Source organism: Anomalospiza imberbis, chromosome 11 (genome assembly GCF_031753505.1).
Source record: "Anomalospiza imberbis isolate Cuckoo-Finch-1a 21T00152 chromosome 11, ASM3175350v1, whole genome shotgun sequence".
In the NCBI taxonomy this organism is placed as follows: Eukaryota; Metazoa; Chordata; class Aves; order Passeriformes; family Viduidae; genus Anomalospiza; species Anomalospiza imberbis.
This window is the reverse complement of record NC_089691.1, coordinates 8,692,741-8,710,064: the sequence shown is the minus strand read 5'-3', so window position 1 is coordinate 8,710,064 and position 17,324 is coordinate 8,692,741. Positions and strand designations below refer to the sequence as shown.

At 47.4% G+C, this 17,324-nt stretch overlaps 1 protein-coding gene across 1 annotated transcript; it reads right to left on the bottom strand.

Moving 5' to 3' along the window:
• Positions 1-1,049: 1,049 nt before the first annotated feature.
• On the bottom strand, positions 1,050-16,319 carry RBM5 (RNA binding motif protein 5). Its single transcript, XM_068201723.1, has 24 exons — positions 16,162-16,319; positions 15,614-16,058; positions 15,251-15,406; positions 13,172-13,241; positions 12,626-12,699; positions 10,219-10,302; positions 9,728-9,788; positions 9,511-9,576; positions 9,208-9,368; positions 8,042-8,139; positions 7,478-7,565; positions 7,184-7,261; positions 7,019-7,091; positions 6,417-6,502; positions 6,022-6,100; positions 5,673-5,764; positions 4,975-5,139; positions 4,357-4,503; positions 4,206-4,277; positions 3,279-3,458; positions 2,997-3,071; positions 2,462-2,559; positions 2,246-2,375; positions 1,050-1,722 (listed from the first exon to the last, which is right to left on the bottom strand). The coding sequence occupies exons 1-24, from the start codon at positions 16,176-16,178 to the stop codon at positions 1,597-1,599; spliced, it is 2,721 nt and encodes a 906-aa protein (XP_068057824.1). The 5' UTR covers positions 16,179-16,319; the 3' UTR covers positions 1,050-1,596.
• Positions 16,320-17,324: the final 1,005 nt, after the last annotated feature.

The window sequence follows — 17,324 nt, the reverse complement described above, 5'->3', positions numbered from 1 at the left end:
CCAGCCGGGACACAACAGGGAGTGGGGGGAGGCTGCCAAAAGCACACGGGGCCCCATGACAGTTCACCAGGGCTGCCTTCCCCATCATCACCCTGGGGGGAAGCTGGGGCAGGGAGCTGTCACTTTTAGGTTGTTTCAAGCCACCCGGCTTCCTCAGTAGAGCCGAAGAGGGAATGCCACACGCTAGGGAAAAGCCCTGGAGCCCCAGCTAGGGAAAAGCCCTGGAGCCCCAGCGATGCTCGGCAGCCCTGCAGAGAGGAAACACTCCGCGACAGACTGTCAAGCTGGGCCACGCCTGCCACCTGGTGGAACGGCCCGGCGACTCTGGCAGGGACCCCACGCCCTGCGTGTCCTGATGCAGGTGTGGGGGCATTCCCCCACCTTGGCTCATCCCAAGCCAGGCACCCCTCAAAAAGCAGGCAACAGCCTGACAGTGCAACAGGGGCAGAGGTGAAGTTGCAGCAGCCAGTAAAGCAGGATCCAGGCATTCCAAAAAGCAGCTAGAAGATGCTGGTCTTGACCCCCAGAAGGGCTTTGCACCAAGCCCAAATGGTGAAGCTGCTTCTGCTTCATCCTCCCCCTCCTATACCTGCCCGGACAGTAGGAAAGCTCACCGCTGGCTCAGAAAGGCAGTAACAGGACAGCTGCAGAACACCTCTGGGGAACCTCATCCTCCCATCACCCAGCCTGCAGCTCCCCCACAGCATCTAGGCAGCCCAGAAGAAGCTGAGGTGGACCACACAAACCGTCCCCAAGGTGCCACAAGTCACTCCCCTCCTTGCCCAATGAAGGGCAAGTAACACCCAGGGCTCCTGGGCAAGTGCAGACACTGCTGCAGCACCTGTCCTGCTCCTACAGTGATGGCAAGGAGGGCTACAGAGAGATCTGATGCTCCACCAGCCACCATCCATGCTGGAACTACGAGAAAGATGCTGAGAACAAGGCACAGCACAGGGATGAAAGAAGGGAGGCGAGTAGAGAGCTGCATGGAACGGAGACTCCAGGATGAAGTCTCATCAAGGAAGAAGCAGAATGACAGAAAGGACAAGTAGCACTGGCAACTTATTTCTTCATTCACCCACCGAGAAACAGAAATACGATAATTTTTGGATGTATTTCATTTGGAAATGAGCCAAATTGGCTACTAGAATCAAAGTCTTCAAAAAGTCTATACAAAGATGTATTATACAAAATGTACAGGAAAATTCTCAAAAAAAAAAAAAAAACCCACAGACAATACAACAAAAGGAGAGCAGAGACAGTTTGAAAGCACAGCTAACAGGCCCTGCTGCTGCTCCAGAGGGCAGGAGCAGTACCTGGACAACATGCTAAAACACAGAATACATTACACTATATACACGACCATATAAAGATCAGCCATCCCCTTTGGTCTAACCAGGAGCTCTCCAGCATGATGTTGAGTCAGTTCAAACAATCTGCTCATGGAAGTGTTTTTTACATGCTGAGCAGGGAACAATGTCCAAGGGAATGAAATGGTCAACTCTAAACCAAAGCCGGGATACAGCCAGGTCACCAAGGCTACAGAGTTTAACAGTCAGTTCTTGCTAGCAAGAAGTGCTTTGCAGGCCAGAGGCGTTACTCCATCTCCGTGAACCGAGCGAACATGGCTTTCCGCACTGCATCTTTGTACGAATCTGCCGTGGAGACACCATAGGAGCTGCCCTTGGCTCCCAAGCCAGCTCCTCTCATTCGCACCTGGGCCTGCAAGGGAAGAGAGAGACACTTCAGCTCTGCAGCAAGCGGCCAAACCACCACGAGGGCACTGCCAAAAATCCCATCAATCCAGCCAGCTCCCCAAACTTCCCTGGGGATCTCTACAGCCGTAAATACCACCATGGACACCGAGAGACTGGAGCACATGTAATACCCCATACCTCACACTACTCTGGCCCCACTCCTACTGCACAGAACAGTTCCTAACAGCACAAGCTGGAGCACAGGCAAGGCCAGGAAAGGCAACAATTGGAGGGAGGGCAGCCCCTCCTGGTGTACTGGAGCCACAGTGCCTCAGGAGTCAAATACCAAATGGAGGAAGGCACAGCCATGCCTCTGCTTCAGCATCCAGTGGGAGAAATATGAGCAGGAGCCAACATAAATAGAGGCAGCTTTGCAGTGGCTGGCAGTTTATTCCTTCAGAGCTCTTTAGCAGCAAGCACTTCTGGTTAAACAAGAAAAAAAAACAAAGGCACCAACCCTCCTCAAGGAGACATCCCTCTTTACTTACCTCAATGGGAGCTGTGATGCCCTGGCATTTTCTTCCCAAGCCTGAACCTTCCCTCCAGCCCATGGCCTGCAACATCTTGTTGCCTATATTACTGTTGTCAAGGCCATCTTTGGTGGGCTGCTCATAATTCCTGCAGGAAGAAGAGAAGAGTTAACAAGTTAGCCACACTGCTCACGGTGCACCGAGGCAGTTGCTGAGGAGCTTTCAGATACGTACACTGTGCCTGCATCATAGACCTTCTTGCGCTTGGGCTCCGGTGGCTCAGGGATGCCGTACTTTTCTCGCCTCTCAGCTGCTCTATCTCTGTATTTCATCTGCATAAAGCAATTACAGTTAGCATGGATTTCAACACACTTTTGTTCAGCTTTGAGCTATGGGAGTAGATAAACGCCTGCTACTACTGAACGCTGTAGACTGCAGCCCACTAATACTAGCACCGCCAACAGCAGAGCCTAAGACCCAAATCCCTGGAGCACCATCTGAACCAGCACTGGGGCAGGAAGAGACTTGCAGGATTCTAGTCCCAGTTTGGCAGCCCTGAGCTAGAGGTGGAATGAGCCTTCCATGCTGAGCCAGATCTGTGGGATACAGGACACTTCTCTCCATCTCACAGGGCAGCTCTGAACATTGACTGGAAAAGGGGTTGGTTTACAGGATTATCTTGAGTGACGTGTGTCAGGATAAGGAGAGCTCAACAGATCACCTGCACAGGTTTTCCATTAGCTACTCATCTGCTTATCTCAACACTGACCTCTCTCTCACGCAGCTCCAAGGCTTCAAGTTCCTGCTCGGAAAGCTTTGATCTCCTATATATATCCATGTTTTGCTGAAACAAGAAGAGAGATTCACTTCAACAACATGAAATGTACAATAGCTCTTCTTAAATGAAGTAGTTGACTTTTGGGAGAGCAATCTACCTGCAGATTTCTGCTTTAAGAAAAACAGTTTTCCAAACAGCAACATGCCTCATGGTTTTGGTTTACACACTGAATTATGAAAACCCAGTATTTTCCTCACTAAGTAGTGTAACTACCTTGTGCAAGTCAGACAGCTGCTGGTGACGAATCAGAGCATCTTTGTTTGGGAACTGCCTTCTACACAGCAGACAAGCCATCTTCTTCCAGTCAGTCAGCTTCTCCTCCTCATTCTCCATTCTTTCCAGCAAGTCCTCATCATTATCGCTGTCACCACTGTAGGCAGCCACAAGGCCACGCTGAAAAGGAAAGACAGCATTAGGGGAGTGCAACAGTGCCACAGGTCCAGGGAGCACAAAGAGGGAACAAAGGCTGCAAATGTGTAGCACAGGAGGAACAGCATGTTCCCATTACTAAGGATGAAATCACAGAATGCCTGAGGTTGGATAGGACCACTGGAGATCATCCAGTCCAATCCTCCTGCTTAAACAGGGTCTGCCCCGAGCACATAGTGCTCAGGACTGTGTCCTGATGACCTCTGCGCATCTCTAGGAAAGGCGACTCCAGAGTCTCTCTAAGAAACCTTCCAGTGCTCAAGAAAGCTAGCACTCTCACACTGCTAGCTCTTTTCCCCATGTTCCCCTGGGTCAGGGATTCCTAAGGGCTGGCCTTGGCAGTGAAGACTGAAACAAAGGTGTTTAGTATTTCAGCCTTCTCTGCCACCTCTGTTGCAGGGTCCCTGTTCTATGAAGTACTGGGACCACACTTTGAAGTACTTCAACTCAAAAGAAGTACAACCACAGTGGCTGCAAGACAGCTCCCACTAGCCAAACAAAACTTCTCAGTACAGCCTATGTAGAAACCTCAAAACCCCAACTGAGCTCAAGGGTAAGAAGAATCACAGCTGTCCTAAGTGTATCTCAGTCACCCAGCCTACTGCACTTGCACCACACCACTGCAATCATCAGCACCACTTTTTACACGTAATGCCATGGAAATCTAGGTTTGAAAGCAAGTATTGGCTAGAGCTCCTCTACCATACTCACCTTTAGTGGATTTTCATCATCTCCATTTTTCAACACTTCTGGCAAGATCTGCTGTCGCTCAGACAGAGCTCCCTAGATGAGACAAGAATGCCATGAGCACGGAGCTCTCTGTCACAAGAACCCCACCACACACCACTGCCATCACCTTCACCTTTTTCTCAAAGAGGGCAAAGCCTGCATCTGCAGCTGCTGACTCCTTACGCTCCTCCTCCCTGGTACTCAGTGGCTGGAAGCTATTCTTGAAGTTCTCTTTCTGCTTGTTCAAACTCTTTGCCCAGCGCTCCATGTCTTTAGCAATCTGAAATGCAGAGTGGTTTGCTCACACAGCTCCTCTCACAACGATCAATCTCTTATGACACCCATTCAATCTCACATGCAGTTTCAGAACAAGACAACCCACTAGCTTTTATTTTTAAACCACAGAATACTGGATGTAGTGCAGGTGTTTCCCTGTATACAGCGTTCAAAGATAACACAGCTTGCTGCTTTTACTGTACAAACCCTTCTTATCAAGCTAATCCTCTATGTGATGGCTCAGTTATACTCCCACTGATCCTGGCAGGATTTCATAAGCACTCCTCCTATGCAGAGCTTATTTCTGCACTGAAGCCTTGCCAACTCCACCTCTCCTCAGCCCCCCACAGTGCCTGCAAATTGAAGGCATGCACTCCGCTAAATAACCTAGGATTTCCTTTCTCATGAGAAAGGAGAAATACCCCGTTCCACAGAGAAGACTTTATCCCAGTTATGATCCCATTCTCTCTTTTACCTGTTGGGCTGTTTTACTTTTAGGCTTCTCTTTCTTCTCTTTCACTTCTTTGGTGGTGGTTGTGGTAGCTGTCTGTTGGTATGTGACACCTTCTGCTGCAGGCATGTAGGTCTCCTTTTCGCCATCCCAGTACAGGTACTGCTGGGTTAAGGCATTGTAGTAATACTGCCAGAGGGAAGGAGAGGCAGACAGTTAAACACCTCACACAAGCTCAGTGTCCACGGGAGAACCCAAACAAGCTGATTCACACTACTGCACCAAACGGGAAGGCGTTTTGTAGAGTCCAAACAAGTTCTGCAGACTCCACAGAGGAGTCGAAAGGCAGGAAGTGGCTGAAGCCTCTGTCCCCAAACACAGGCTGTTCTGCCCAACAGCATTATGGAGAATCTTTTGCTTCTCCCAAGAGACGACCCACCAGAGCCCAGAGCTGGGTGCACTTTGCTGGGCACTCCGCAACGAAATAGCTCAGTTACAGTGGCTGTGACAAGTGCTAATCCTATATGGGCCAAATGTAGAGGAAAATTAAGGAGAGAAAAATGCAGGGCTATACCAGAGGGAAATCAAGTCCCAGCCCTACACACACTGCTGAGAGTTATCTGCAACATTTGGTATGTTGTGCACTTCAAATGTCACTCGTATGATGATAGGAAACTAATGGACCTTAACAGTTAAGACATGTGGGAAGAACTTGTGTTTACCTGGGAATTAGGATCATAGTAGAGCCCTGTTATAGGATCATAATAATATCCTGAAGATTCATCATATTGGTAGGTGGAAGTATCAGGGACAGCTGTAAAAAAATTAAAGCGTGGGACATGGTCGTTCCAGACGAATTCAGACAGGCATCTTTCTACATTTCAGGTAAAATTCGGAGATTACAGAAGCCACAACGGCAGACACGTCTGTAAAGGGCTCTTAATCACCCGTGCAGCCAACGCTCTCCGGGGCAGCTTCACCATGACAGGGTGATGGAGCACTTGGCCAAAGCCGAGTTTTATTGCTACAGTGACAGAAACTTGTCCCCGAGAGCAGCTCCCGAGCACTTACCGTACTTGGTTCCAGGCACTACGCCAGTCGGAGGAGCTGCCTGTGCCTGACTGCTAGTGGTAGGTGGTGCTGATTGGGTCTGAAAAAAACCCAAACCACAAACCTCAATTAGAAAATCTGTCACCAAGAAAACAAGGACAGCGAGCCAAGGCGTGAGCAGCGCACCCTACGCGTAGGACAGCTAACTCCTCCTCACCAGCATGCTTGGCACTCACCTTTAGCAAAGAACAAAACCATCCCAAAGAAATGGCAGGTGACTTATGACCACAAGCACTGTGACTAACCCATGGACACTCAGAAGCTTTGCTGTACCACCCACTTAAAAAAATCAAAGGCTACAGCTAAGCCACCTATCCCAGGCTTTGAAAGCAAGGACTCATCAGTGCTGTAATTACCGGAGAATCAGGTGAGTTTGTCTGCTGATTATACAGCTGAGGACTCTGGGAGACGACTGCAGCTGTCGTTGTAGTGACTGGAGCTCCTGCCAAAAGAGATCAGTAATGCATAAGCACACTAATTTGTTAAACTACTGCATCCTAGGGCAAAAATTACTTTGTTTATAGTTTCAGCTACTAATTCCAGCTCCAGCAGCCAAACAAGGCAATAAACGTCCTAGAGGAGATAGATACACAGTGGGTATCTTCCACCCAGACAAGGAATAGTTTCCTTTTCAGGAGGAAATATTCTGCTCCCAAAGTCAGCAATTCCTGGCCTCTACAGCTGTTATTGCTGAACATATGCTAGAGCTGCTTACACCACTAGCATAAGTTCAAGGCCCTTGTCAATAGTCTGTAACAGACACTTCCCTCTCATCTTGCACGAGAGGTTCCACTACAACAAATCTGTTACAGTTCTTCAGTAATGCATCCTCATTCAGACATCCTGAGAGCAAAATGAGCCAAGTCTTCTTCTGCACAGCAAATTCACAAAAACAGGCAAAATACTACTGCATAATTATCATTACAAACAACTGCTTCTAAGATGCTGGAAGCACTACCTGATATGGTAGCTGTGTCTGTGTCCAACACTCCTCCTTGATTTTGGTAGTACTGCTGATAATCCTGGGAATACTGTAAAGGGAAATGAATGACAACACAAGGTGAGTAATCTGCATGCCCAAATTCTGACAACCTGCTGGTTAGAGCACATCTCTACTACTAACCTGAGCATACTGTGAGTATCCATCCTGTCCTGACTGGAGATAGCTGTAGTCAAGGGTGCTGCCCTCTCCAGTCTGTGGCTGAAATTCAAGAAGATAGTATTTGTCAGGGAGAGATAAAATACTTTATTAAATAATTTCATGCACCCCACTGCCTAGGCTCCAAACAGACTGTGTGTGGACCAAATCTTTTGATGGCTGAATCTGCCATTAAACAATTGAACCAAGCACGTGGCCAGCAGGGCAATTACATGGTCCGCATTTTAATTTTCAGGAAAGCAGGACTCCAAACCATACCTGAGTGGATGACCACTGAGCTGCAGCAATGGCTGTACTTGCCACAGAGAAGGCGCTGACTCTGTTACCATCTGGGAGAAGCAGGTCTCTGCAATCACAAAAATCAGGCACCTGAGTAAGTACTGCATTTTACTGAAGTGTCTCCCTATGCAAGGAAGCAGAGTCTGTCCTCACACATTGATTTCTTGGCAGTTATAAAACATTCAGAATGTAATGAATGAGCCAAAACATTGCTTGGCAAGTAAAGGGACTTCAGGTTCATTGTTGTAGCGTCAGTAACAAGTCAGAAGGTCTCCTAGGAAAGAAATGTGCTGTGCACACAGTTACAGTGTTATCTTCAGAGGACTGGAAACAGGGGTGTGAGGAACACTGCTTTCACTCTACTGGTGAAAGCAGGATGCATGCAACAAAAGTGACTTATGGGAAGCAAAATTTTGGAGTTAGAATTTGCTTAATAAAAGCGTGGGTGACAAGAAGAAACCATCCAATATACAGGGAAGGGGTGGGTATGTGAATTTAAAAAAAGCAAAAAACAAGAACGCAATTGACTGCTATCACACTCACTTTCTGGCACTCTTTGCAAAGTCAACACCAATTGTTTTGCCATCAATTTTTAACGGTGGCTGAAGACTTTGTAAAATCTGTAGCAGTTGAGAAGCATCCTACAACAAAAAAATATTCATAATTACGAAGGGTAGTTTACTGTGGGGGATTCAGAAGTCCCCCAAACTCCATCTTTTCATGTAGAGCCACAGAACACAACAGGTGAAAAGAGCTGAAAATATAAAAACACCTGCATCTCCTCACATTACACACATGAAGAAGAGCAAAGCAAGACCCCTAACAGGTCACGTGAAAATACTGAGTATTTCCCTGGGTCACGTAGCATTAAATATGTTCCAAATGCTTAGCTTTATCAAGACACAAACTACTCCAAATGTGACATCGGCAAGAACTGAGATTAGGCACCTGTTTTAATCCAACCACCTGCTTTCCTCTGACTAAAGCAGGTCCAAACAGATCACACTGCTGCTCGAGTTTGATGTACACTCAATGAATCATTCAGGTTGGAAAGGACCTTTAAAATCATCAAGTCCAACAGTTAACCCAGCATTGCCAAGTCCACCACTATGCCACATCCCTCAGTGTCACATCCACATCCAAGAACAGAGATTCACTGCCCTTCACGGACCCCATGCCAGCATATGACCACCCTGAAACTTAGGAGGCTTTTCTCATACCTCTGCAATTTCCTGTGTTTCAATTTATGGCTGCTCCCTATTGTCCTATCCTTATGCATCCTTGAGAGTATGTTCCTACTGTCCCTTACACCCTCCCACTGGATGCTGCTAAGAAGAGCAACATCTGCCTCCTCCTCTCTTCTCAAGGTGGAAGAAGCCTAATTCTATGCACCTGTTCCCACACTGTATGCCCCAGATCTTAGAATCTGTCAACAAAATATGATCCTGCACCAGTACTTCTGCAATCCAAGCACGAAGCTAGGCTGCAATCCAGAACAGAACTCTGCTACCAAAATAGATTTTCAACGTGCTCCCAACATCCCACCACCTTTCAAACTGCAGCTACATATTATCAGCTTTGACACACAGTGTCCATCAACACTCCTTGAAGGGGGACAGTCCTTCAGACAGCTCAGGGCTCTATATGCTGCAAGGGAGAGAAGGTGGTTAACCAGCTGTTCCTCTCCAGAACACCAGTAAAGTCCTCACCATGGCAGAAGACAGCTGCACAAATGCAAAGCCTCTGTTCTGCTGAGTCTGCTTGTCTTTGATAAGACGAATATTATTGACTGCCAGAGATGCATATGGAGACAAGGCAGTCATGATGGATTCCACTACTGTGTGAGGAGCAATGTTTCGAAGAATGATGGCTGAGGAGAAAAAGGATGCCATTAGCAGTGCACACCACAACTTTGAAGAATATTTAAAGTCCTTCAGCTGGCATGCTGAGGTACGTATTTTTAGTATGTGTGTTTACATTTCGCATTTTAGAGTAAGTCAAAGATCACTTACTATCACAGTAATAATCCACAGACTGAACGGCTTCTGCTGCCCCAGGTGGTACCTCCTGCTCTGAATCTTCATATGAAGAGAAAATATTTCAGTCAGGACACAGCTCATTCACTTCAAGCTCAGCATTTCATAAGCCAGTCTAGAACCTACACAGAACTCTGGTTCCTACATAGGCCAGAAAATTTCCCACGAACTGAAAGAGATCACGGTAACGTACCAAACTTGTCCGCTCCACAGCGGAAGCATTTTAGCCTCCTTCTGAAGTTGTAAAGGCAGCACTGTGACAAACAAGAGAAGCCTAGTAAGAACTTGGGTAGTTTTAGTAACACTGCATTTGCTGTACACTAACAACACACAGAACATTGACACAAAGTAACACAATAAAGCTAACCCACCAGAATAATCTAGAACATCAAAAGACACCCTTATCTACACCACAGCTGCTTTTCAGAACATCCCAGCTACTTTCTCTCTAGCCATCCCAAATTAGTTATTGTAACTGTGTAGTCTTTGGCTTACAATCCCAGCATAGTCACAACATAGTTACTAAAAGCAGGGTTAGAAGGGAACACATGCTGAGGAATAATTTAACTTTATGGGGAGCAGGAGCAGGTGCAGGTTTGATTCAGGCATCACTTTCTTTAAACCACTGAGCAAGTGGTGAGCTCTAGAGCAAGAAAAACTCTCACACAGAAACATGTGTTGTACCTTGTTGCAGAGCCAGTCCTCAAATTTAGGCCTTGGGTTGCTGTAGTGCATTGCAATCTGCTTCCCTTGGATCACCAGCTTTTTCTGCAAAAAAAGTGGTTTCAATTATTCCTGTATCAAGACACACATGTCCATTTTCCCATGGCAGAGCACCCTTCGGAGGAATCAGTGCTCCTGAATTAAATGGACAACATATGGGGAGGATGTGGAGGACAACCACCGCCACCTACACCCTGCCCATCCAATCCTGCAGAGAGGAGGACGAGGGCAGTAAGAGAATGGGATGTGGAGCAAAGATAAACAGAATCAGGGAGCGTAGAAAAAGCTGCCAAACACTAAACGCTGACATGGAACCAGAAAGTGTCTCGAAGGAGACAAGAGTCCTAATCTGCTGCATTCAGATTAAACACATTTTTAGGAGTGTCTTTGCCCCCACATTTCTATTCACTTCTGGTATAGCACTGAGAGACTTTTTAAACATGTCCTTAGGTGACTGCTTCACTTCGTCCCTTACTCCAAACACCCCAGACCTTTTAACCATATTTGGATTTACTTTTCCAAGCACACTTCAGAAGTGTCCCCTTGAAAATACAGTAATTCCTCCCAAAGGGACCCTGCTTAGACTTCTTGAAGGCTGGATTACAAGTGCCATCAACTGAAACATAACTCAAGAGTGGTTTCATTTGACTACTGCATCAGTTCAATTGGAAGCCTGCACAAGAGGTTTGTGTTCTTCATTCAGGCAAGAGCTCTCCAAAATGAGTAACTAGATTGCACGTGAAGCTTCTCCAGGGGTAGGAAAAGTTCATAATGCTTTCAGCACGTCCTCTCACTCTGACTTCAGAGGAGTTAGGAATTTACAGCTATTAAGAAGCCTTGATTCTCAGCCTCACGCTTTGCCAAGCGTGGGTATGCAGAATGACCTTTCAAAATATGGCTATCAACATATTTTGGTCAAACAGGTGGAAGCACATGTGAGGCAGTGCATATTAGAGGCCACACCCCAGACACTGCAACGGCAGAACCATTTTCATAGCAGGTTGGCTTTCTGCAGAGGTACCACAGTGTCAGGACCAGTGGCTTTTCTGATAAGAGGGTCTGACACAGATCTAGCACGTAGCATGAATAAGGCTCTCACATTCTGCACGACTGAACAGGGCAAAGCCATTGCTCCTACCGGCAGGAGGGAGGGTTGGAGGGCCCAGCACTCACTGGATGTGCACACATAGAAACAAGGCTGCTGGCATAGTTGCAATACATCGTTCTGTCATCTAACAGTCAGCAACCCGGCTGCTGGGGACAGGCTATGTTTTCCCTACTACTAAGGTGGCTGCTTACTGGAGTGAATTTGAGTATATTTCAATAAATTATGCATCAGTACAGCTTTGTATATATTAAAAAAATCAATTCCTGAAAATATGTTCAGCATTAATTTCTTGGTATTAGTCTTTCCCCTGTAGCCACCTGCCCTACTGAGCAGCATGTCAGGAAAACAGACTTTGAAAGCTGCTCTCTGGCTGGGGATCTCACCCATAGTGTGGGACATATGAAACACTATTCCAGCACAAGGCATATGACAAGTTCCATCTGCTGGAACTGCCATGAACCCCAGGATGGTGCCATTTCTTTATTGTAACATCAACAGAGCAGAGAAACAGTCATAATGTTGTCATAGGACCACTGCATCAAATATTCAGGTGCAAGAAAAAAACCCCAGTGATTTGACACTTTGCTTGCTTTGAGAGTATTTTTAAGTTCTGTTGTTAAAATAGGTTAAGAATGCTTGAAAAAGCAGCAAAAGCAAGTGAAACTGTTTGCAGTGTTACAGGAAAATCTCATGGGAAAACAAACCAGAGGATTCTAACTGCATTTTGGCTCCTTATCAAGTCATAGTAACAAAAAAGCCAAAATACAGAACCTTAACAGATGTGAGATCTCACTGTCTGCCTAATTTAGTCGAAATGAATATGCTTTTTTCTCTAGAAGAGCCAGTTCCCCCTCTTTAACTGGGGTAACAGATTATTGCCAAGAACTGACAATTCTCTTTCACGGCTAATACCAATGTAACACAGATGTGGTGCTTTCTCTGACAACAGAGAAGGAAACATCAAGTGGAAATAAGCTAGGATTTTTTAACGACTACTAGTCAAATCTTCATAAATCAATTAAATGGAATCCAAGTCATTTAAAACAATGGCACCTTTCACCAAAGTAGAACTTTCTCTCCTAATTTTATCTTGTATGTTACAAATTTTAATATATACAAAGCTTTTATTCTTTAAATCACTGTTATGGAACAAACCACTCCTTCCACCTCTATTTTTTCCTTTTTTTTTTTTTTTTTCTCGTTAAACTGTACAGACTTGTTCCATTTTCAGGAATATCTAGACTTGGTGAGTGAAGCAACCTGATTGGCTTCCATCCAGCTGGTAGCATCTTGAAAGTGATAAAACTCCACGAAGGCGAAACCACGGCTTACACCTAGAGACAGCATTCAGATATAGACGGGATACTTGTGTTAGTCAGTTCCTTTAAAACAGGTGAATCTCTCTCCAACTGCTTCATTACTTCATGACAAAGCAGCTTTACAAATGCGACGTCAACTGCTGGGATCTGCTCGTTATTTTGCCATGGCAAGGAACCAAGCTGCCTTAACTGGCTACATTTCACTCGATTTGAATCCATGTTTAAGGGTAACCATGCAACAGACTACATACTATTAAATGGGTTTACGCTATGATTACTTACCAATACCTGTTAACAAAACCCCCTGTAGACAGACTTCTTTTAACATGTTGACCAGCTATCTAAGTCTTCCAAAAAGCCACATTCCTTAGCCATGGCAAACCTTTTTTTTTTATTGCATGTGCTTGCAGTTTGGGGACAATTCTGGATACTCTTTTGGGCTGGGGAAGAGGAAGGTGATGTCAAAAACTGGATTAAGAGCTCTCACCTGTCTTTCTTTTCATCAGCCTCACGTCTGCAGGCTGAGGACCTTCAAAGGACTCAATAAGCTCACGAATCTGCAGGAGATTTTGATCCAACAGTTAAAATTTTCATAACTTGGCAGACAGAAGTCACAGAAACCACCTACCTTGCAGTACCATGAAAGAGATACACAAAACAATGTTTTCAACACTATCTCGAAGACAAAGAAAACATTTACTGAGAACCCAACAGGGGACTGATGAGCATCAAAGTCCATGTAATCTTCTGCTACACGCTAAACCAACTGTAATCCCCACTCAGGACACTGAACCATCCAGAACATGAATTCCTACGATTGCGTGTTCTCAGATTATTTGGACAGTATTTGGCAAATCCCAAGATTTTAAAAAGAACACTGCTGGTATCCCTCTCCCTGCATGTCTAGAAAGCCTTTGCTCCTAGCAATGGAAAACAAGAAGCCCGCACTGCAAGGCTCCATGATGAATGTATTCCTAAGCCTCATGCTGAAGATCACATCCTCTAACTGATTTCCATTGATTTTTCAGGATAAAGTAGTTTTGTGAAGAACATGACATCAAAAAAAAAGCTAACGCAATGTCAATTCTTCAGGTGTAACAAAGCTGCTGTGGCACAGGCAGCCCCAGTCACTATGCAGAGGCATGGACGAAAAACAAACACTAACAGATTTTTTTACTCAAGAGCAGAAGACACAAGGTTTTTCAGCAGCTTTCACAGAATTCAAACCATATTACATGCAACAGGCCTGCTCAGCAGAATCAAAACTTATCTAAAGCTGCCCATTTATATGCTGACTGGAAATAATATCAGATATGCAAGTGAAATTTTCTTATGAAAAATGTAGGGAAATAATAAAATTGTGTACACAAGCAGAAATAATGTAAATGTAAAAATTTAACTCTACATTCCAAGATGCATTATCTACACTCCGAGTCCGGAATTAAACATATGTATAAATAATGCTACAGTTACTGCACAACTGTAGAGCTCCAAGATACATTGTCTACACTCTGAGTCCGGAATTAAACATATGTATAAATAATGCTACAGTTACTGCACAACTGTAGAGCTCCAACATCAGTATCTCAGAAACAAGAACTGTTCTAAAGTGTTCTGTGTATCGTCTGACCGGGCTGTCCCATTTGTATGCAGGGACCTATACTTGATTTCACACACTCATGAAAATGTTAGAGCAGTATATGATGAATAGTAACCCTCAATATCAGGAGGGTAACAAGTAATCAAAGAAAAAGCAAAGGAAAATCTCTCCATTGTAGAAATGGTGCAAATGTATTCTCTGTGTTAGCAATTAAGGCATATACACATCGGAGGCAGAGGCGGAGTCTTGACTGAAAACAAACTGGCATAGCTCAGCTTTTACCCCTCAAATAACACTTGTGTGCTTATAGCTTGGTAACCAAAATAACCCAGTAAGGAAAAAAACCCTAAGAAGTTAAGATAAATAAGAAAACCTTAAAGCTTTAATATCTTTTTATTAAACACGTCAGACAAGTAAGCACCAAGCTCGTCGGTACTTGCTCCCTCATCTCGGCAGCAGCCATTTTGACTCCCACAGCTGTGCCCACACAAAGCAGCTTTGTGCTCGGCTGTGCTCGGCTAAGAAGCTCGGTGACTGTGTGTGACCCCATCAGTCACAAGTTCTGGCCTCGGTAAAGACCAGAAAAACTGGTGAGTGCCACCTCTTTGTCACTGTGTTCCTCCTCCCTCCCTGCAGTGGGGCGAAGAGGCAAAAAAAAAAAAATCCGCCTCTTCCCTCTCCTACAGAAAAGCAGTTAAGAGCAGGTAGCTTAAAATCCATTCTTAGGGAAAGCATCCGTGAAAAAACGAGTATTCACAGCTCGTTCTATTTGAAAGGGACTGATTAACATTGAACTGACCTCTATTACTTAACACTGGGAGTTTAAATGCTTTCAGGACTCAAAATGGCAGCGCGACAGCGCTGGAGAGGGGCCACCATGATGCAGCGCTCAACAAAATGGCAGCAACCGCTCCGGCACGGCCCTGCCCGGGGGCAAGGCAGGCACAGCCCTGCCCGGCTACTCACATCGTTCTCCGTAACCGTGATGGGGAGCCCACGCAACATGATGGTCTTGCTTTCTTTTTCATCGTTAATATCGTTCCTGTAGTCATGCTCGCCGTAGTCGCCATCGGAATGGTATCCGTCCTCTGATTTGTCGCTGTTCCTGCGCTCCCGCTCCCTCTGGAAGCCAGCGCCCAGGGTTAGCCACCGCGATTCCCTGCAGCGTGTCCCCACAGTGCCACAGAACGGACGGCGACACGGACAGCGCCCGCTTGCCCGGGGCTGCTCCCCACGGCCTCGGGCAGCGCTCCAGGATCAAACCCGCCCCCGGTGCCCTCCGCCCCGCAGACCCCGGAGTGCCGGCCCCGGCCCCCCGACCCCGCTCACCTCGGGGCTGTCGTAATCGCGGCTGTCGTAGTCTCTATCATAGTCTCGGCTATCGCGACTGTCGTAGTCCCGGCAATCCCGACTATCGTAGTCCCGGCAATCGTAGTCTCGGCTGTCCCGGCTGTCGTAGTCGCGGCAATCTCGGCTATCGTAGTCTCGGCAATCGCGGCTGTCGCGACTGTCGTAGTCTCGGCAGACCCGGCTGTCTCGACTGTCATAGTCCCGACTGTCGTAGTCGCGGCAGTCTCGGCTATCGCGGCTGTCGTAGTCTCGGCTGTCGTAGTCTCGGCTGTCATAGTCGCGATAGTCATCATAGCGGTCACCGCGGCGCTCCTCACTGGACCTCTTGTAGTCATCCCTGCGCCGGCTGCGGGACTCCCTCTCGTCGCGGTCCTCCCTCTCCACGATGGAGCCGTAGCGGCCGCTCCGCTCCGTCCTGCTCACCCTGCGGGGCACAGCGGGCCGAGCTCAGAGCGTGAAGCGCCCGCCGCGACCCCCACCACTGCCCGACTCCTCCCGTCTCCCCTCGCCCTCCCACCGCCGCTCACCGCTTGTCCGAGCCCATGCCGCCGCCCAGGATCCGCAGGCACCCGGCACAGCACTATCCGGCGCCACACGCCAAGCACAACGGCGCAGTCCCTATCGCTGCCTCGCCACAAAATGGCGCCTCAGGGACCGCCCGTCTTCTACCCAGCAGCCACCTCGCGCCCCGACTGGAAGCTTCCAAGCGGGGCGCAGGCGCAGCGGCCGCGCGGCACGCCGGGAAATGGAGTTGGGGCTGCCGCCAGTGAGGGTCCGCGGTCCGGCCTCCCCCGCTCTCTGCCCGGGGTGCTCAGAGCCCTGTCCAGCTTAACGCTGGACGCTGCCAGGAATGCGGCAGCCGCAACTGCTCTGCGAAACAGGTCCCAGTACCTCGCCACAGTGCATTTCTTCCTCATGTCCAATCTAAAACTGCTGTCAGTTTAAAGCTGTTGTCCCCTGTGCTATCACTACGTGCCCCATCCAAAGTCCCTCTCCAGCCGACTTGGAGCCCCTTTAGGCACCGGAAGGGGCTCTTAGGTTCCCCCTGGAGTCATCTCTTCTCCAGACTGAAGAACCCCAGCTCCTCTTCCCTGCCAATAGTTAAATAGTTGTCATGGCCTACCATCCCTTTGGGGAGCACCTGCCTCAGTTAAAAGTGAATAATTTCTGCCCCCAGGGGAGGACATGGGACTGTACCCACACCTGCACTGCTTGGGCTCATATGGCCAAACCCAGGAGCTGCAAAGCCAACCAGACTTTGGCCCCAGCAAGGTTGTCCTCTCCATATTCCCAGCACAAAGGGCACCTCTGCCACCTTCCCATGACACCAGCACCAGTCCCTGCTCCTGCACAACTACTCCTGCCCGGACCTGTACCCTTCGGAGCACAGCAGGCGCTGGCACGAGCAGGCAGAGGTTGCTGAGAGCCCTTCAAACCACCTTCAAATGCAGTCAGGTCCTCCACACTGCCTGACCCTTAGCCCTGAGTGTTTGCCTGGGACCCAAGAAAAGATATTTAACACACAAAATGGTGCCATCTTTATTTTTTTTCAAGACATCTTTGTTAGTCTCAGAGCATGGCAGAGTGGGGCTGGCTGGAGGGCAGGGTGGGGTGAGGGTCACAGCTCATCCAGGGCCTGCTTGGCAGAGCAGGTAGTACAGACAGACAGTACAGACAGACAGGCAGTGGT